Source organism: Accipiter gentilis, chromosome 33, assembly GCF_929443795.1.
Source record: "Accipiter gentilis chromosome 33, bAccGen1.1, whole genome shotgun sequence".
Lineage (NCBI taxonomy): Eukaryota > Metazoa > Chordata > Aves > Accipitriformes > Accipitridae > Astur > Astur gentilis.
The window spans coordinates 2,618,975-2,639,685 of record NC_064912.1 but is presented as its reverse complement, the minus strand read 5'-3'; the positions used below and the strand labels follow the sequence as shown (position 1 = coordinate 2,639,685).

The 20,711-nt window shown below is 47.3% G+C and overlaps 1 protein-coding gene across 3 annotated transcripts in view; it reads left to right on the top strand.

Moving 5' to 3' along the window:
- Positions 1–20,711, top strand: part of RAB11FIP3 (RAB11 family interacting protein 3) — an 80,482-nt gene that overhangs the window by 1,734 nt on the left and 58,037 nt on the right. For 2 of the 3 annotated variants that reach the window (XM_049791827.1, XM_049791826.1), the window contains exon 2: positions 20,316–20,409. In XM_049791827.1, the coding sequence (XP_049647784.1) occupies positions 20,316–20,409 (94 nt within the window). Of the gene's footprint in view, positions 1–8,450; positions 8,527–20,315; positions 20,410–20,711 lie in introns of those variants that run through there. The other variant, XM_049791830.1, reaches the window with a different exon arrangement.

Here is a 20,711-nt window from a genome sequence, read left to right as displayed (position 1 = left end):
TTCTTTTAGAAAATACCCCTGTAAAGTGGAGATGCGCAACTTCTTTGTCAGATGGTTGCTGGTAAGGGGCACTGTGCATGCAGGCGGAATTGCTTAGTGCCTCATTGAGTGATTAACCAGGTAGCGTCATGGCATCGGGAGGGAGTCACAAGATCATCTCGGCAACGTGCTCCTGCAGCCGCCGAGTGAGAGAAGCTTTATTCGGCATAAAGCCTCAGACTTTCATCTTCCTGCTGTGGTCCGGGTGCTTTGTGCCACTGTGCATCCCCCCCCGTTGCTGTTGCTGGCAGAGAAAGCAGAAGCAGACGGCCTGTTCGCATCAGCGTGCGAGTCGCTCTGTGGAGGCTCACGGACCCTGTATGTGATGGCCATCGCTTCGGGGCACGGTGGGAGCTTACCAGGGGACTTTTCACCTTAGCGTGCCTCTGCGCATTTGGTATGGAGCAGCCCAAGTACATGGGAAATAAGGGCAGGCAGACTGTCCGTGTGTGGCAGGGGACGTGGCAGGCGGGTCCGGCATTTGTTTGTGCCAGCAGCGTGTGTGGCTCAGCCCAGACCTGCTGCTCCGGCCCTGTGCAGCACCTTGTGCCTTGATTCTGACATGGGAATTGTGCCAGAGCTTCAAAGGTGTGACAATAAGCCTGTTGAAGTGCTTTGAGATCTTTGCCTGAGGAGTGGTTGCAAACTGTTAAGGTCTCTCTTAAATTGAAGCAGGACATCCGGGGAGGTTTTGTGCTACTAAAAGCTGTCTGTTTGTATGGATGCAGCTTAGAAGTCTGCAGGCTTCTTGCCTTGGCTGTCCCTTTAAAGTCGCTTGTTCCTTCCCGCTGAGCACAGCCTACTAGTAATGCTGTCCATGCTGAAATTCATGATGCTTTTTAGATACATCTGTCTTCAGCAAGATACTTGTATAGCTCGCTCTTGGCGTGCAGAACAACTGTCACTTGGTACAGCAAGCGCTGAACACCCTGGTGAGGTTGATGTGACAATGGCTCAGCCAGTAGGTAATGGGCACTCCAGGGAACGCAGCCTGGTACCTTTTGCAGAAACAACCCAGAACAGAAGTAGTAGTGTTTGTGATGCCTCTGTGTGCAAGAGGACTTATAACGAGCCCGCAGCTTAGAAAAGCAAGCGGGCACGCTGAGTGTGAAGGAGAAGGGGTTGGTGATGGGGTCTGTAAGCTCCCAGCAGATGTGCAGAGTAATAAAGGGAAGAGTTCTGGGGAAGCTTCTTGACCTATTTTGTTTTAAGCAGATGTAACTTGGGCCAAAAAGGGGTCTTTTGAAAAACAGAAATCCAGCTCAGGTGAAAGTTAAAAGGATAGGAACATCACCAGGTGGGTAAAATGGTGTTAAGATGACTAAAAGGAAACTTCAATATGTAAACGAAGGTTGTACTACAACTGGAACTGGGAAGCTTGCAAGAGAGATTCCAGGATGTGATGGGTCATGAAGGTGTCGGGTAGCAGTCGGCAGGGAGTTAATGAGGAGCAAATAAATTCCAGTCCTCAAATTCCAGTCCTCTTACTCTCTTGCCTAGCAAGAGGAGGATGTACTTGCTTCCTTTTCTTCTCCCCCTCCTTCCTCCTGGCTTCTGCCCACATGGGTGGATGCGTGGAAGATATGCCTGGGGTGGTGGTGGGGGGACAAACAGCTAAATTTAAGCACAGTAAGTCATTGCAGCCAGCTGATTCATCTGAGGGTTCAGAGAGGGTTGAAAGGTTAAGGGAAGTGTGTGTGTGTGTGTATATAACCACATGTACAGGGGAGCTGGAGAGCAGCAAGTGTTGTCTTTAGCCGTTCAGTAAAACACCAGAGGCATTTATGGGCTACTGAGCTCAGTGCTGTCAGATTATTTGGCTGAAATGATTATTAGTTAAATGTCAAAGAAAAGAGACCAACTGGCATTTATTCCATAAAAATGACATGTTCGTGAATGTGTTAGGATATTTTTTTTTTTCTCTGCATGGTGAAAACCATGGGTAGAAAAATTGGGAAGGTGTTGGCTTAGTTTTTTGCTTAAGTAGCTTTGTTTGTCAAAAGACTGCCTTAAAAAGAGCTTCATGGTTGTAGTATTGGCAGTGAAGTGCTGGTATGAACTAGAAGAGATCAAGGCATGGAAATCTAAAGACAGTTTGTTCTTCTCTGAAATTATAACAGTTGATAGAGATTGAGGCTATTGCCAGTACCTTCATGTTAAAAGATGTATGGGAAGGATGATGCTGAGGTCCCATCAGCTGGGGATGATACTCCCTAGATAGGGGTAGCCTTGAGCAGAGAAGATACAGCCACGTGACGCTCCTCCAGCAATCTGTAATGGGTGGATGTTTGTCAAACACGCACTGTTGTGCCACTTGAAAAGCCTGCTAGGACTGTTATATGCTCCGTGGACTTGTAAACAAGATGCAGGGCAGAGAGGTCTTGAGGGCGACTCGACTTTTCATTCAAAACCTCTGGACCACTCACTAGTAGTATGTGAGACGGTTTATAACAGTGGTGTATTTTTATTGTCTCCTTTCTCTCTCCTTTATCACTACACTTCACCAGGGATCTGATGCTCCCTCGGAGCTGCTGTGCATGCTGTAGCAGCAGAAGGGGCTCCCACTGGCTGGTACCAAAGGCTAGAGTAAGGTTGGTTTAGACAGCGAGTTGGGAGCTAGAGGCACACTTGACAACTTTTATGTCACCCTGTAAAGCGAGAAGGGTTGTGTCTTGCAGTTCTGTCGGTTATACAAAATCTAAGCCCATTGTGCAATATTTTTAAGACAGCAAATACATAATTTGTCTTGCTGCTTGTACAGTTGCACTGTGTCTGTCCGATTGTGGTGACAAAGGCCAAGCCTTTTCTCACTACATTTGTTACTAGCTAGAAATGCAGGGTCGCGTCGGGGTGGAGGAGAACCGAGTGTTTGTAAGGCATGAGGAGAAGCTATCCTGCTGGCATCTCGGAGGGTTTTTTTTCCTTTTTTTGTTTTGATCTAGAAGACAGTTGGAGGTGGAAGAGCCTCTTGCACCACATGATCTTGCTGCTTCTGCTCAATTAGGAGAAGCCCCAGAGTTTGTCTAACCTATTTTCAAACGCTCCAAGCTCTATGGCATCTCTGCCCACTGTGCTCTGACAGAGATCTTCAGCTTTTTTTTTTTCTCCTGATGATCAGTTCAAGCTTCATTTCAATGTGCTGTTTCACTTTCTTTAACACTTACATCCTTCAAGTATCTGTGGTTGACTACCAGCCTTCCTCTGCCCCCACATCAGCTAATCCTCAGCTGAGCTCTCCATATTGAGCTTTAAACTTTGCCTTGCATGATGGTTTCTGAAGCTTTTTATGAGGTTTGTTGTGCTTTTCTGACCTCCCACCACCTTTTCAGCTTCTTGTAATGAGGTGCCTAGCCTGAGCTGAGTGCTGCAGAAGAAATTGCATTTTGGGGGTAGCAGATGTCACTCCAGACAGTGGCTGCAGAGAACCATGGGGTTTATTTTTGTTTTTAAATAGAACAATCCACAAGATTTGGCAATTACTTTCTGGAATGAAGTCTGGATAGTGTCAAACTACAGCTTTTTAGTGTCATGTTCTCTCGTGTCTCCCTGCCCCCGGTGAATCCAGGCTTGCTTTTCCTGCTCACCTCTGGATCCCTTGGGAATTGCACACAGACCCTGGATCAAATGCTTCTTACCTCCAGCATAGTCCTGTCTTGGAGTTGCTGACATTGCATCTGATCTTGGACGTCCTCCCTATTCCCCTTAGTCTTTTCCTGCTTCCCTCTGAAATCTAATAGTTTGGATCACTGTTGTGAGGAAACCTCAATTACTTTTTTTTTTATTTTTTTGAGAGCTCTTACACCCTTTGAGCAGAGGAAATACAGGCTTTGCTTATAAAGAGATTTCTAAAATTATCTTGCATGGGTTCGCAGGCCATGTAAATGTGAGTGAAGCTTAAATTGCCTCCGTGTTGCTGCTGCTGTACCTTTTGGAGGCTTTAATTGCTGTTTAACTTTGGAGTCTGCTATTGAGAGTGGAGCTGGGATGGCAGCGAGGGTGATACTGTGGGTGTATAATAGGTTTGAGCATGCCTGTGGACACACATGTGTATTTTGGAAGAGGAATGAATCTGAAATATTTTGCTTGCTTTGACCAAGGGCCCAGTTTTTCACCATAGAAATTCATGGCAAAGCTCCCGTTCATTTTGCTGGTTCAGGCGTGAGCCCTTCCTCACCTCAAATAGCAGGCTGGCTTGGCTGGGCGCAGACTGCAGGGCTCAGTCTGCCTCTGCCCGCCTCCCTTTTCAAAGGATGTTTTATCATCATTAATAACACATCTGTATTCTGTGGGAGCTTGAAGATGGGAGTTTTTCTTTCTCCCTCTGAGACGACAACACTTCCAAGCCAACATATTTCATGTAATGTATTTTGGGTGAGGTGGTTGCTGGTTAGCTGAAAATGGAATTTGCAAAGAAGTTTATTCATTGTAAATGTCCCAAAGACTCCAATAAAGAGATTATTTCTGTGCTTCTGGGTTTTTGCTTCTCCTGCTAAGTTTTGACTTTAAGCTTCTTGAAGGCGTCCATTCTCGGAGTGGCTGGGAAGGGTTAGGAGCGTATCATACCATAAACAGATCTTTTTGATGATATGTTTCATACTTATGTTTGTGGCCATAATCAGATTGATGGCTTATCTGGGCTGGATCAAGTCTGGCAGGAGTGTGAATACTCAAAGGCATGGTTTGTCTGCATGGGCTGTGAGGAGGGTGGCGATGGTAATTTTATCCCAGCTACCAGTTTATTTAAGAAACCTTTTTATTCTTCCTTTCTCCTTCAGACTGAGAATACAGCTATTGCTAAGTGGGGTGTTGATTTATTTTAATTACAGATTTTGATAAAAGTTAGATGTGTTCCTCTGGAATTTGAGATAATTTCTGCAAATAAAGAAACATTCTCTGCGCTGCTTCTCAGAAGCATCAGTTCCACCTTTGTACAGTTGGCAAATGCTGTGGGCAAGGAGGTAAACGCAGGATCTCCAGGGAAGTGGGGTGTAGATGCAGCACCCAGTAATCCCCAGCTGTGATACCAGTTTGTACTGGGTGAGCACTGCCAAAGCTGGGTCAGGAGCCCTAGCAGGGGAAAAGGACCCCATCTAAAGGTTTTCAGTGTTGCCATTTTTTTTTTTTAAAATTATTTGTTAAAAATGTTTGAAAGGCTTTTTCTTGGGGTGTGGTTTTTTTGGTTTTTTTGATGCAATAAAACTCCTTCCAAAGTTTTGCTTAAAGTTTGCCACACATGGTGGGGCAGCTCTCTCTAAGATAGAGGTGGATTCATGAGATGCTTTCTCCTTTCTCAGGAGCAGGATATTTTCTAAGGCTATGACTAATAAAAACTGGATTGGGGTCATCATAATTAACTGACTGGAATATGATACTGCACCACAACATGGTGATTCGGCTCTTTCAGAGTCATTTCGACTTGGTATTGCTTATAACTGAACGCTCTCAAAGCATTTCAGAGTTGCTTATATCATTATGTAACTCAATACAGCCAGTAATTGATAGTCATTACAACAATTGCCTACATAATTTCCCTCAATTTTATTCTTGTTTTGACTTTTGTTTGCCGCTTGTTGTCAGATGAGATTTGCTTTGAACTCAGACTTTTTTTTTTTTCTTTCTGTCTTTTGATTTTGCAAAACATATGACTTCCCATTAGCCGCAGCCTACAGCTCTGCTTGGGCAGGGTGATCTGCTTCTGCTGGGCCACCCTCAGCTTCCCCTCTGCCCTGGGACCATCGGGTTCCCAGCGCTAGAAAGCTGCTGGTATGGTCCCTGTGAGAGCCGGCAATGGGATGGGGGTGGACCACAGCTTGCTTTTCCCTATTCCTCCTGCCTGGCTCCATCCTCCCAAAATCCTGCTTGGGCTTCTGGTGTAGGGCATAGGACTGGTTGCCCCACATGAGCCTGGAGTGAGCAACGCCAGCCTTCCCCTCTGCTTGTTTGCTTAAATTCAAACATCCGTGGAAAATGTGGGTACGATGCTGCCAGACTAGTTTTGGTGAGCTGCTTAGAAGCAGCGGTGCTTCTCTGGTGGCACGTTTTACCTGGCGTGCTGCGGTCAGAGGAGCATGGTGCCAGTTAGGGGTGCGGCAGAAAGCGAGCTCCAACAACCTGAAGCTTAAAATGCCATCTGACTCATCAGGTTTGAGCCAGTGGTTTGGCAGGAAGGCGCTTTCACGGGGATGAATAGGATTAGGTAGTGATTTGAGATCTTGCTACTGTGTTCACATTGTGAAATGTGCCTGCTGACACAGATAGTGAATTTGTCCTTGGGGAATTCTGCATTTTGTACTTTTAATGACTCTTGTGCTCCCACATGCCAAAAGCATTTCCACCTCCTGTCGGACTATAATGCATGTTCTCGGTGCTGCATTAAGCTGCCTGGAGCCGCTCTCCTGACGGTGCTTTTTTGTGACATCTGCAGTACAGCTGTTTGCTGAACTAGTCAAACCAAGTCTGCGAGACAGTCATGCTGCTTTAGCTGTTCAAGTCCGGCAGACCGCCCCCCTCCCACCCAAAGCCCCTCTCAGCCTTCATTTTCCACTTCAGAAGCATTGCATCTTTCGTTCCCCTTTCAAATTGATCTTTAAGAGGATGCTTCTGCCTAGAGGAGGTCCGTGCTGAGCTGTAGCGTTGCTGGGGGCAGCAGGGCTGTGATGGCCTGTGCATCGCTGGTGACGCAGGTGGAGGCAGGTCCACGTGCGGCTGGGTTGTGTGACGATGCTGTGGGATGCTGCTGAAGGCTGATGCTTGCCACTGGTGCTGCTGAGCTGTAGCTCCAGGTCTGAGGCTTCCCAGCAGAGACAGGACTTTATCTGAACACGGCGGGAGAGAGACATCACGGATTTCATAAGGCATAAAAATCACTGTTTCTTAATATCCTTGTGTCTTTCTGTGTAGTAGCAGGAAGATACTGGAATACCTGGAGGCTCAAAGGGAGCTCATCCTCCGTATGCGTAGTGGAGGGGCCACAGTTCGTATCAGTGGTGCCTGGCTTCCCTGGTTTTGGGAACCCAAAGCATCGAAGCCCAAGGAATAGCCCTGAAGATGTAATGGGGCAGCGCAAATGCCAGCTTGGGCTTTCTGCATTGCTCAGAGTTGGACAGAAATTGTCTCTTCTTCCTAAACCTTGATTCGTGATGAGATTTCCCCTTGTCTGTAGAGTCTCTGCTGGAGTTGGTACAGGTCAGAGAGTAAGTTATTAATGGCCTTGTGGGTTGGGGGGGAGGAGGGAAGGTAAGAAGAGGAAACATGACTGAAGGCAACCTTGGGGACAGCTTCCTCCCAAACTGCTGCTACCGCCAAGCTCGAGTGGATGGTGTTTGCTCCGCCAGGGAAGAGCAGGCTGAAAGCGAGTTTAAGCAGAACTCAAAGAAAATCAATGCCACGTAAGTGGTGGTAGGTGCTTCCGCAGTACGCTGCTGTTGTGGTTTTGGGGCTGGGCTGGGGTTTTTCTCAATGGAGGTGAGGAAGCGAGAGCCCCGGCAAGCAGCCACGCAGCAGGAGCACTGCCAGCCCCTCACCTCCCAGCTGTGGGTCTGGGATGGGGCTCTGCTGCTGCTGGAGTGAGGCTTCCTTGCAGCTGTGAACATCCTAGGGTCAATGCCTGCTTCAGTCCTGGTTTCGGTCAGGGTCTTTCCCCTCTCTAGGGAGAAAACTGCTCTTAAAGCAGAGACGTGCGGAGGCTGCTTGGGAGAAGGGGTTCAGGCTGCCTGGCGCTCAGAATGCTCCATGCACTGCTTCTCCCTGGCCAGCTCCTCATATTGTAACAGTAAACCCCCCCTTTTAATAGAAGGAAATACCAGTGATACCAAGCTGATGAATTTGCTTGCTGAGTGTGTCTTATTTGAGGTGACTAATTAAGCTGAAGCAAGCACTTGGGTGGCAGTGGTATTTGATGCAAGTTTGAGTGCTTGCTTAAATGACACCAATTCTGGTGTTGCCTGCATGGATCCTGGTGTGTCCCCAGCACTGCAGAGGCCACTGGGGTCCTGGCATGGGACAATGACAGCTCTGGGGATGTCCTGTGGTGCTGTACGGAAAGAGCAGCACTGCCCTCCGTGTTTACAAGGCTGGGGTACAGCTGGTGGCCAGGCTTTGTTTGCAGGCTGAATGTCCCTCTGTTAGGTTACGTTGTGAGCAGCCTGGTAGTCTCCTGATATTTTTTTTTTTTAAATAATACATTGTAGTTTTTCAGAAAAAAGAGCTACTGTTCCCTCTGTTACAGTATCCCTTGGTGAAATAGGGTAGAATACACTTGAGTTTTGAGTCACTGCTGTTTCTGGAAGGGGTTTTCAGCTTGCAAACTGCTGGGCTGTTCCTGCTTACTCCTCTCCCCTGAGAAGGAGTAAAACTGAAGGGAGAGGACCTGGTGCTGGGAGCTGTGTAATCTGGCAAGACTCAGCGGAGCCGACTGCCGACAGCCCTGTGGAAAATCCATTTGCCAGAGTCCAACAGGAATCTGGGCTCAAGCAAAATGTGCAGGAGGTAAAAGGAGCCCAAACCAACAGTTTTCAGAGAACAGAAGCTGTCAAGGGCAGGAAACAAATGGGGAGCATTTGCTGTGGCGGGGCGCAGGGCACGGCGCAGGACCGGGATCCATGTGGCTGCTTCGTGGTTCTGTGGTCCTGAGCAAATGCTGCATGAAAAGGGGGGCTGCTTGAGGGGCCCTTCTGCTTGGGGAAGGTATAGCTGTGTTGAAAGTGAAACTCTTCTAATGGGAAAATAATGTTCAGTTCCACTTTGGCTTTAAAAGCTGATCAGGAGTTTGTGGCTTTTGCTGCTGCCTTTGGCTGTGGAGGGATTAAAAGGCATCTGTTGCCTCCCTTTTGCATGGCCACATTCCTTATTTTTTCCAGGGCTGTGGCACTTCTTTGCCCCGCTCACTGTGTGTGCATGAGGAGACTACAGCTGAGGGAAAAAAAGTAAAATTTGGATATCGTTGTGGAATTTTTTTTCCTATGTCTGCTAAATCAACCCAACAACTAGCTAATCCTCTCCTGACTACTTGGAGCTCTGGGACTACTGTGCTGGCAGGAGCACGGCAGAAGGATGCAAAGAGCAGAAGCAAGGCTTGTGGAAGGCTACTTGCCCTGAAAAGTCCGAGGGAGATGCCGGAGACCTTGGTGTGCAACAGGGAACTCGCTCTTGGGCTTTGTGCTGCATCTCTTCAGGCTTTGTGGAGCATCCATCTCTGGGTGGCATCATGGCTGCAGGCTGACAGCATGGCTGGCGTGGCAGAGATGTAGCGGATGATGGAGGGATGCTGGTGGGAGAAGTAGGACTGAAAGCCCAGAGTGCAGAGGCAGATCCCCTGTGAAGGGCGAGCGATGGCTGCCAGCCTGGCAGAGACCTGCAAAGCCGTGGTGGAGCATGGGGAGGAGAATCCAGACCTCTTGCTGCTCCTCTGCTTGGAGGAGCTGATAGGTGCTAGGCATGTGGTGGGTGCTGGAGAAGCATTAACGTTGTCATGGTGGGTTTTTTGGTTGTTGTGATGAGGCTTGTATGCCTGGTGCTTACAATCCCATCCTGAAGTCCTGGACTTCCCAAGCTATGCATGGCATCTCAGCCTCTTTTCCCTTCTTCTGAGAATCTACCTCTGAGCCTAGAAACTGTTCTGGGCTTTTTTTTCCCCGCTCCGGCACATCTGCTTTGTGTACTTGCCTTTGCACAAACAGTCCTTTCTGAAGGCTGCGTGAAGGGTTGCCAAAAGGAGGGAAATAATTTGAAGCAGTTCTAAAAAAGAAATCAGTCTTTATGCTTTGCTGGTCTCTGAATCACACTTGTTTGTATTAATGATAAACTTAGTTTTGACAGTGTGGCAGGCTCAGTCTGGCTGGGAAAGGCGAGTTAGTTCTCTTGTGCTGGGCTCTCTAATATTTAGCTGCCTGGTCGGGGACAGGCTTGTGTCTTGCACTCACCTGGGCTTCACCTCTGCAGCCCAAGAAGCTTCTTGTGCTCACCAGATTCCCAGGGTTTGCAAGTTGAGAGATGCAACTCTCTGGCTCCTGCTTTCATGGCTTGCTTGTTTGTGTGTTGGCAGTAATGGATTTCTCCTGTTTCTGGTTATTATGATCTTGTTTTAGAGATTATAGCATGTAAATCGTATTTTGGAGAGGGTAAGTTAGTAAAAGCAAGTCCTGAGCTAGTGAGAGGATTTATTCTGGGATATGCCATGGGATTTTTTGTGCTGCTTTCTAACCTGGTTGGGAGGAAACAGAAGAAGCAAAAGCTGCAGTCCTGGATTTATAAGCCCAGACAGTCTGTTCTGTAACCAAACAGCCCCCATCACAGAAATACCTGGGTTTGTTGGAGGGGACTTGACATAAAACGATACCAGGCACCGCAAAATGTGCAGTGTCTTAAAATGCCTAGTCCTCGGTGTGTGACCTCCTGGCATGTTTTATTGAGTTACTTCTTGTCTGTTCAGGTCAGCTCTGCAATCCTGCGTAGGTTTTCTGCCCCGGTTTTGTGCTGCGGCAGGTTGCCACGGTCCCGCCTCGAGTCTGGGGTGACTTGGGTTGTGGTGTTTGATTCTTCCCCCAAGGGTGGCTCCAGGCTACATTAATGCATCTATTTTATGTAAGAAGTAATCCAGCACTAAACTTTTTATTTTGATCCAGTCTCCTGCCTCTGAGCTGTGTGTTTGGAAGGGTGAGAACAGGTTTCCCTTGTCATTAGAGGAACAAAAGCTAAAAACAAAGCCTTGCATGTTTTGGAGGGTGGAGGAAGAAAACTTTTCAAGTTTCATTAAACAAATGAATATGTTTATAGTAGAGTGTTGCTGCTGAAGCCTTTGAGCACTTAGGTAGTGACAGGAAATCTGGAACACTTGAGACAAACGCAATTAAATTTGGATAAAAACATTTTGGTTAACTTATGTTCCTGTTAATGTTTTCAAACCATCCTTGAAGTTTCTTTCTTTAAATATGTTTTTACGGTTCAGTGACAACAATTGATGGACAATTTGGAAACAGTCATACTTGAAGCTTGAGAACACACTTAAAAATAGGACAAAGCAAGGCTCCTGAAGCTGCGGTGAATATAGAAGTATTAAGGCTGCCTGCAGATAAGCCTTGGAGCTGGTAGGGTTACTCCAAAAAGGTCCTGTACTCATGCCTGTTACGTAGTACAGACCAGAGGAATTTCTACCAGCAGGTAAAAACCCCAAAACTGCTGAATATAGGTAATCTGGGCTGGCGAAGACATCCTGCAGTTCAGCTCTGTGCTATGCACCGAGGGTCTGGCTGGATGCACTGATTTGTTCTGGTTTCTTGTGAGGGTGGGCAAGAAGGGTCTGGGTCCTCAGGCTTTTTTTGGCTGCCAGCTCTTCAAAACATTTTCTGGCTTTTCTTCTTCCTGTTGAATTTTGAGCGTTGGAAGGAAAGTCTTTTCCTTTGCATACTCCCAATGCAGATGGCATTCAGTGGCTTTGGGAGGGAAATGCAGGAGCAAGTCTCCTCTGCATCAACTTTGGGCTTGTTCTTGGTTTATGGTTGACTTGGAGACTTCTTCCTTCCCCTTCCAAAAAGGGAAAGTCATAGTTTGCTGGGGAGGGAATTCTCTCCTGTTCATGATGTATTCGCATCTCTCTCCCCTGGTATTTCCTGTGCCTGCAGAAAGAGCCCGCTGACCCTGGGGGAGGCTGGCAAGTCGCATCGTGCCTTGGGGTTCAGGGCCAAAGCTGGCTGGGTGCAAGATAGGTCTAGAAACTGCCCCAAGGAGGTGACATGCATCAAAAGCCGATGACGTGCCGAGCAGGTTTTGTCTTGGATAAATAGGAGGAAGGAGGATTTGTTAGGCAAGTGGATGTGCTCCATGGTGAGGATATAGTCTTCCTGGGCAGGCAGGGAAGGGAGCTTGTGTCCATTGGGCAACTTGCTCAGTTTGTTTCAAGGAAACAGCTGAGCTGCTGGGGCAGTTTCTCTCCCTTGATTTGTGGGTGAGCCATTTCTCGTTCCAGTTCTTTAAATACTTGCAGGCTGATGGAGAACCACTGGAGGCTTATTCCTCTTTTTCCTTAAATAGTAGATTTGATTATTTCTTCTGTAGCAGGAAGAGATGTGAATAAACCAGGCTGAATCTTTTTCTTTGTTTCCTTCTCAGAAAGATGTCTTGATTCTTGGTTTCAAGTACTAGACTGATTGCAGAGGGCCCTGCAGTTCCTGAAGTCTCTGGGACTGAAGTGACAGCAAGGACAGGTGAACTGATGTGGGAGGGATATTGCAGAAAGCGTCTTCACTGAGTATTGCTTGTGGTGGACCTTTAAACAGAGACTTGACCAGACACAGTCTGCCTGCTCATCTCCTCTGGAGCTCCTGAAAAGGCTCAGGGAGCAACATGCTCACAGCAGCCCTGGATAAGTGCTGCCACTTGCAAAATAAATAATGCAGCTCTTGCACTGCTTACTCACAATTGACCGTTGCTTCTCCCTGTAATGAGGTCTGCCCCCTTGAGGGTATTTTAAAGGTTAGTTAATTAGGTGTAATTGCAGCAGAATAGAAACCTGTTCTGAGGTTCTGCCTGCTTTCTGTAGTGCCAGATCCTTTAACAAATTACCGAGTCAGTTCCTATAAATGTTGCTGGAGTCAGTGTAATGCTGAGTTATCAGCCTTCCACTCAGCCTGCTTGTTTACGTTGATGAAGCCACAGAAGTGAAGTGCTGGAAAGGGTGTTCCTGGCTCTAGGATCAGTGCGGCAGTGCTTCAGATCACAGTAGCGTTCTGGGAAATACATTGCATGAAGCAACATTAAGTTATGCTCACACTGTCGGCATGTCAATGCTTTCTCAGCACCCAGCACAGGGGGATAGATGTGGTCTTAGCCCAGACAAATGCTGCATTAACAGGGATCAATTCATTTCAGCTGATCACGTTGCAACCCATTGATTTAGTGACTGTGTGATCTAAAGAGAATGGCTGTATAGGGACAGCTATGTCTTTGGCAAGTTGCACAGCTGCTCCGGTATTCGGCTGCAGGAGGTTCAGCAGTTCCAGCACTTTTGCACATTTCCCAAAGATCGAAAAATACAACTACTCTGACTTCTATAATTAGTATTTAAAATTTTTTTTTCCTTGAAAGTGTGGGTTTAGCCTTGAGACACAAGGTGGGTTTTTACAAACAAATGAGTATGTTGGCTCATACCCTTCTGTTAAATGCAGGTAGAGATGCTGCAGCCACCTTTGCGTAACCATGAGAGATTTTTACATTGCATGTGCTCGCTCTGTTAAATTCCTCTGTACCACTTCAGGCCAAAGATCTGGCTAAACATAAAGAGGAGAGCATCTGGCGTGAGCCTGCTCCTGCACTTTAGAGTATTGCTAGCTAAAAATCCCCTCTGTTTGGCAGTTATGCCAGTGTGGCACTCAGCTTTCTCTCTGCTTGAGTTCAGGGATTGTGTGACTTACAGTACTGTTTTTCCCACAAAGATAAAAGATGTTCAGAGCAGATTGGGGCTTCTTGCAGACAGAAGAAGGTAGTCAGAGTTATGTGAGAGGTGCCTCGATTTTCATGTCCGATCTCAGTCAAGCAGGCCTTGTGGGCCCCTGTATACCCAAAATTGGTCTGGACCTGCTTACTCAATTAAATGTGTTTCCTATGTTTAAAGCTCCAAGATCCACTGGATTTTAGGACACTTTTGGTTCTCTGTTTTGCTTGAAACTCCCCAAGCTGTAAATTGGCAGACAAAGTGTGCTGGCACATGCTGTGGCTGCTGGCTGGCAGGGGTCTGCTCCTGCCGTCCCTTTGTTCTCCCTTCTTGCGACCCTTCTTACTGGCAGCATGAAGTAGGCAAACCTGGTACTGCTGGACACAGCAAACGGCCTTGTAAAACAGACTCTGCTACAATCCAAAGACTTCAGATGAGGAGAGTTAGTCTGAGCAGCCTTTTTTAAGGCCAAACAGAAGATAAAGTCTGGCTTTGGGCATGTTTAACATAGCGTGGAGCCTTGCACCAAGCTGGGCAGAGATCCAAGCAGCAGAACGTGCGGGCAAAGGGGAGTGGTCCAGCTGGCGAAAATGGAAAGCAGAGGCTGATAGAAAAAGCTCACATTGGATTAAAAGTGAAGTTTTGTTTTCTGTTTGTACTACTTCAGAGTCCGTGTTCAAGCTGAATGTACAGATGCACGGGGAACGATATCTGCATGCACTGTGCTTGATCGTGCAAAGCTGATTAAACAGCTACATAAATGTTTGGAAACCTTGCTGGCCAGTTAACAGTGATGGTGAAAAGCTGCAGTTACTTGCTTCCCCTCAAGCACACCTGGGGTCCTTGCCCACTGGAGGGGTGGCTACTTTCTTTCCATAGACTTTCTTCAAAGGCACTGGGTAAAAACTGGCCCTTTGGAAGCTGATGCTGAAGCTGCAGCTTGTCTAGTGTGGATCCTACTTCCTTGCCTGCTCCTGCCTCGCTCTGTGTTTAAATTTGACCATGAAGGCTCCCATTTCTTCTGGAGGGCAAGAGAAGAGACAAGGGCAAGGTCCTTAAACCTGTTAGTCTCCTGTAATATTCCATTCAGGAGAGAAAAAATTCCTATTGATAGTTTGGGAAGAGGTGGTGGTCAGAAGTGCATGGGACAGTTGTGGGTTTGTAGGAAGGGGCTGCGTAGGTGTCAGGCGCCCGAGGCGTTTGTTCTCATTTCATCCCGCTGTAGTGGAGCTCTGCTTCTTTTGAGCCTTGTAGTGGGATGGTCTTTCCCTGCTGACAACTACACGTTCATGTTGAGGGGGCTTGTGTGTGCACCCAGCTTGCCGAGCCCAGCAGTCAGCGGCGGAGGGGCCGGGAGCTGGAGCCAGCCAGGATGTACACGTGAAACCACGTATTTTCTCTGCCCACCACAACCTCGTTGTTGGAATGCTTGCCTGAGGTGGGGGTACCCAACCCACCCCTGTGCTGAGCAGTTGCTTTCAAAGCTCTGGTTTGAGTGCCTCAATACTCACTTTTTAGGCTATACCTTTGCCTTTCTATAAAAATACTTTTTAGTAAGTGAAATGCAAATGTGTTTTGAACTGCTTGCAGGTAGCTTCTGCTTTTTACAACAGTCTCCAGCCAGCGCTGGCTGCTGTCATCAGGTCAAAGTATGGCAAGAAGTTCCCTGGTGAAGGTCTTCCTCTGGTGGTTGTCTTAGCAGTTCATCTGATGTTGCAGGCTAAAATCAAGGCCCAGTCAGCAATAAGCACGCTGTGTCACCCAGTCAGAATCTGGACTGGGCTTACTGGTTTTGTGGACTTTTTCCTGGATGGGCTGGTCTGTCCCTGTTGATTGCTTAAGCGGCCAAAACACGCCAAGCCAGATGCTCAGTTCAACCAGAGTCTTGGTAAGTCTCTGGCATGTTGTTCCTTATCTGACCAGGTCTCTTGGTGTCTTTCTAACAGCTCTCTGGGTTCTCTAGGTCTCTAGCATCTCTCTAGGTTCTTTTTGCACATAATCCACGTGGTTGGTCCCTTTGGGGGCCTGAGAGTAGAAGTCATCTGTTAAGCAGACCAGATCTTCACTCTCGCTCAGTTTCCCATGACTTACCTTGGCGCTTGTCCTATTACTCAGAAGACTGAGACCACACGTTAAATCCTTTCCAAGGAAAGGAGGGAGCAACTTCAAGGCAAAAGCATCTGTCTTTGCTTATTGCAGCATATGCGAGACTGCAGGTGCACAAGTTCTCAGTGGGAACTGCAGCCTGCTTGCTGGCCTGCCTTGAGTATTTGGGGTTATTTATCAGGAATATGTCAGCACTGATTCTTCTTTGTCTCCTTTGGATTTGCTTCCAGAGTATGTGTACAGTAAAGCAGGACTGAAATGCTGACTAATCACTCCCACTATGGTATCATCAAATAACTAGCTTGTGGTGTGAAGGGCAAGACGTGGCCCCGGTTGTGGCTAGACTAGAAGCATCATCTGTGTGAGATACCTTACAACTGCAGGAGCTGAGCTCTGCTGGCTCTTCCTTCTGGGGTGCCTGACTGCTGTGGCCACTAGAAATCTCCCAACCTCATTTCACCCCTCAAAAGAATTTCTTTTTGGAAGCTGATTCAGCCTCAGTCTCTGCCAGGATATGAAGGAAAACTTCTGGCAGGCTCAGGGGTTACAAGGAGGGTGTTGCCTGGCCAGCACAGCCCTCACTTCCTTCGGAGATCAATGCTTAACACAAGCACAGTGGATATTTTGTTCTGCTGAATCCATCTGCTATGTGGTGGAGACATGGAGCATCCATAAGGATAAGGAGAAAAGGCCTGGAGCTTCCTTTTCCTCCTGCCTGCTTAACAGGTCTACTCACAGCTGGGGAATCCTTCACCTCCTGGAAAATCTCCTGGCGTGGCTGCCAAGCCTTTGTGTTAATTTGAATTTGGAGTTGTCACTGTTGGCTTAGCTGAGGCTCGAAATCACTTACTGAACTGATTTCACTGCATCGAAGCAAGGAAGCTCTTTTTCCGCCCCACACAGTGGGGAAGCTGTTAACAGCCGGTCCAGCAGTGCAGCGTGGTGCTGGCACACACGCTCAGAAGTGGCTTGGTCGGAGGGGGTTGTTGGAGGTGGGTGTTGGTTGGCAGCAAATCTTGTTGGTTTTGGAAGGTGAAATGCCCTGCCAGTGTGCAGAGCTCTTTAATACAGAAGAAGATGTGGTAGTGTGGTTGGTCAATGAGTAGTTCTTGTTCTGTTGTTGAGTTGCCAGATGACCTCCCTCCTCCTCCCCAGTCTGCTTCCCTCTCTGGGTCCCTTACCAGGAAAAATCCCTAATGGACTTCTGCCAGGAGCTTGTTCTGCCTTTGGTCTGGGCTGTGCCTTGTCCCCAGCACGGGGGTGAGCAGAGCCCCTTCAGCAGTTCTTGCCATCGGTTCTGGTTCTGCAGGCTTGTGTCTGTGTTCAGCTTAAGGTAGATTGACTGCAAGTAGTTTAAACCTCTTGCTTTCCACCAGGATTTAAATCAGCTATTTAAACCACATTGTCCTCTTTGACTCTTCAATGCTTTGTATTTCTAGCTGCTCTTTCTTCAAGAAGAGTTTGTAACCAGCTATCAACACACACATTAAGTAAAACCTTTATTTTGAACGTTTCTTGCTGGCCAAAAAGCAGGAACCTCACTGTGGCTGTGGCTTATATCTGCCTGTTTTTAGCTTAACTTTGCAGTTTAGTAGTGTTAACTTTTGTGCTAATAGGAGCGCAGTGTTAACTACTCCACTCTTCCAGATTAGTCTTCAGCTAAAACCAACAAATCTGTGACTTCAGAACTGCTAAGATTTGCTTATCTAAAACGGTTTGAGCCATAATGCTTGGGGTTTTTCCCAACTGTCCTAATAAGGTAGGGTTTTTAGCCTAGTCATCAAAACAAAGACATGGAGAAAACAGGCAGTTACAACCCAGGAGCGAGATGCTGGAGCTGCTGTTGGCTGTTCTCAATGCGGGTGGCTCAGTGCCATTACAGCTCAGGTGTGAACAAGACAGTGGGCCACGGGAGGGGGGTATCAGAGTAACACCAAGGACCTCTGCTTGGTATTGTTCAAGATCTCTATGTGCCCTGTCTTGAACAGCGTATGCAGTTCTGGCCTTCATCTTCCAAAAGGATGAGGGGGCTGGAGAGGGAGCAGGAAACATGATTAAAATGGCCAAGGGTCTGCAGCAGCTGCCTTGCAAGGGGAGGGTGGGCAGGCTGGGGAGGAGAATAAGGTCCAGGGGGATCACAGTTGCACCTCACCGTGTCTTTTGGTGGTAGAACTGGGAGGCAGTTGATGAAATAGCAGAAAATAGGTGCAGAAGAGTTAGAAGGTGGCACTCCTGTGAGCAGGTAGTAAGCTTCTGGAGCTTGTGGCCCCAGAGGTGGTGGAGGCAGGTTCAGATGCTCATGGGCAGTAAAGGCATCACCACCCCCCCCCAGCATCCCTGGCTCCGTCACTGTGGGTGCTGGGAGATGCTGGGTGCTGGCCTGCAGGACACAGCCTCTGCTCTCCCCAGGCAGCTTCTTGTAGGGGCTGTGGGGACCAGGCAGGCACTGCTGGTGTTCTTGTTTTCTGTGTGTTGTGAGCTCTTCTGAGTGTCAGTCGCCACTCACACTCAGTCTGGTGATGTTGCCTCAATTGGTAATGGTCAAAGTTCTTTTTAAGCTTGGAGAGCAAATACAGGCAGGTTTGGATCAGACAGACATACTACTGTGGGCTTGAGCATCATCAGTTGTGTGGCTTTTGTTTGCATCTGTAATGTCAGGGTTGTGAAGTTCTAAGAAGCAGTTCCCCCGGCCCACAGCTTTATTTAAATACATAGGTGGCTCTTTTCCATAAACAAAATACTTGCCTGACTGCTCTATCTCTTTTGCACAAGCACCGATGTGGGAGAGGTGCCTTGCTGTGGTATTGGCACAAGGGCTTGAAACCCTCCTTAATCCTGAGAAGCTGCCCGCACTGCAGCAATGTTGTGAGCAGCCCTGCTTCACGTGTCCCATGTGTCGTCATGGCTGGATCTTTACAGAAACTATAATTTAGAGTGTGTCATGATAATCACTTATAGGCTTATCAAGTCTGATTAAATGTCACTTGCATTTCTGTTATCTATATACACAGATAACAAATTAAGCTATGGTTTCTGAACTCAAGCTGCCAGATGCATTAACTGGAACCAACACATTCCTAAGAGTTGTTTTTATTAGTCTAAAATACCTTTGTTTAACATACAAGAAGCCTGACTCACCCAAGTCAATGTGTGCCATGCGAGTTCAGCAATTTTGTTATCTGCCTAACAAAAAAGTTCCCCAGAAAACTGGAAAAGATGCTTGTGTTGTCTTCTCCCTGTTCATGATGGAGTAAGCCAGCAGGCGGGCAAGCCTGGGCCATGCTGGGGCTTGGGAGTTTCTCTCGTGGCAACCCCCTAGAAGCACAGTTGAGTGGTTTTTTTTTATGGTTTCAGCCCTGTGGTTTCCTCCGTGCCGGCAGCGTGCTCACCGCTGCTGCGGGGAGGTGGGATGTCTGAAGCAGAGACATCTCCTGCCTCCCCGCAGTGTGTTTGAAACCACGTGGACATGCAGGTGAACAGCTCTGTGTTGCAGATGTTATTTCTCCTGTATAAACACATACCTGGGTTTAAGAAAAACAAACCAAAAAGAAGGCAAACCCTGCTGATGAGTAATGAGTTAAGCAGCTCTGAGCACCATGGTTGGGCTCAGTTGTCCTCCTTGCCCTTAGATGTTAAGTCTCTTGTTTAATGCAAGGTTTGCTTCCCTGGAAGGAGAGGTTTGGTGATTCACCATCTTTTTCCCCAAACCAAAACCGAGAGATTGCCCGAGTGAGTCAAAAGGCAACTGGTTGTGCTCATGGGAGCTGAACAAATCTAGCCCTGCAGATCGCCTGAAGACTTCCTCCTGTGTGTCAGCTCCGGAGGAGGAGAGCTCGATGTGTTTGGCAGGGCAAGGGCAGCTATTGAGTATGGAGCTAATTGTGCAATTCCTTTTCTCATGTTTTAGACCCTGCTTCCTCCTGGGCTTGTTTCTCAGCTGAAGAGTGTGGCTCTGAAATAGACAAAGGTGCCTCAATATCTCTTAAAATGATGGTCTGCATCTTTTTTTAAAGCAGGAAAAAATACCTGATTTTCTCAGCTTGAGAAGCATCAGTGGTGTAAAGGGTTTTCTGAGGGGCAGGCTTGTGGCAGCCTGGAAGGAAGGAGCCAAATGCACCTTTTAGAAGACTTTGTTTGAACCATGAGGAATGACTGTGGTTTTGCCCTCAAACAGAAGCCTGTTCTGTTTGAAGAGCCCACATCATCCTCACCAGGTGTCACAAGTGTCCCTTGCTCCATGTGTGTGCCTGCTCTGGCACCCACATCCTAATCCTCACTAGCTGACATGATTCCTTCCCCCTTGGGCATTGTGTAATTGTGAAAATGTTTCAGTTATATGGCCTAAATTTGTAACGTGGAGCAATTGAATCCTCTTAACTGGGCTCTCCTACTGGGCAGTCTATTATTGACTTTTCCCAATTAAGATAGGACCTCTTTAAAAAACATAAAAATAAACAAATCCCTGGTGGAGGAGGACCACTTGGCAAGAAATACTGCCCTAATCTATGTTTCAAGATTAAGCAATAGTTCTAGCACCAGCCAAGTACTAATTAACCCTTCTATACTGATTACTTATGTTCCCTTCAAGGAGAACAGCCACAGTTTGATATCAGTTTAAGAAATTCACTGCCCAAATATTTTTCTTCTAAGGAGCTAAAATTTGTTACAAGGTGCTTCTCTGATGGAAGATACTGTCTTGTCTACCCAAAGGGCTCTATGAGTAACACTGCTTTTGTGGTTACAGGTAAAGGACCTAACAAAGTACCTCGATCCGAGCGGACTTGGAGTCATCAGCTTCGAAGATTTCCATCGGGGGATCAGAGCTATCAAAAATGGAGGTGAGTTTGCTGCTGTGCTTCAAGGGAAGAGAGGGAGACACCAAATTTAACGCCACAGGGGTTAACCAAGTTGAGAAGTCTCTTGATGAAAGCAAAGTGTGTTTGGTTTTCTACTCTGTGTTGGGCAGAGAGGAAGGCGGAGAGGTTGGGTGCGTTTAGTAATAGAATTGAAAAAGGTAGTAGAGCATTTGTGGTGGTGGTTGCATGTTTTCCTGTTTATCAGGAAATTACCTTCTTAAATGCATGTTGGAAATGGAAAAGCCATTGAGGGGAAAATCCCTTCTGGTTTGGTGCATGCTCTC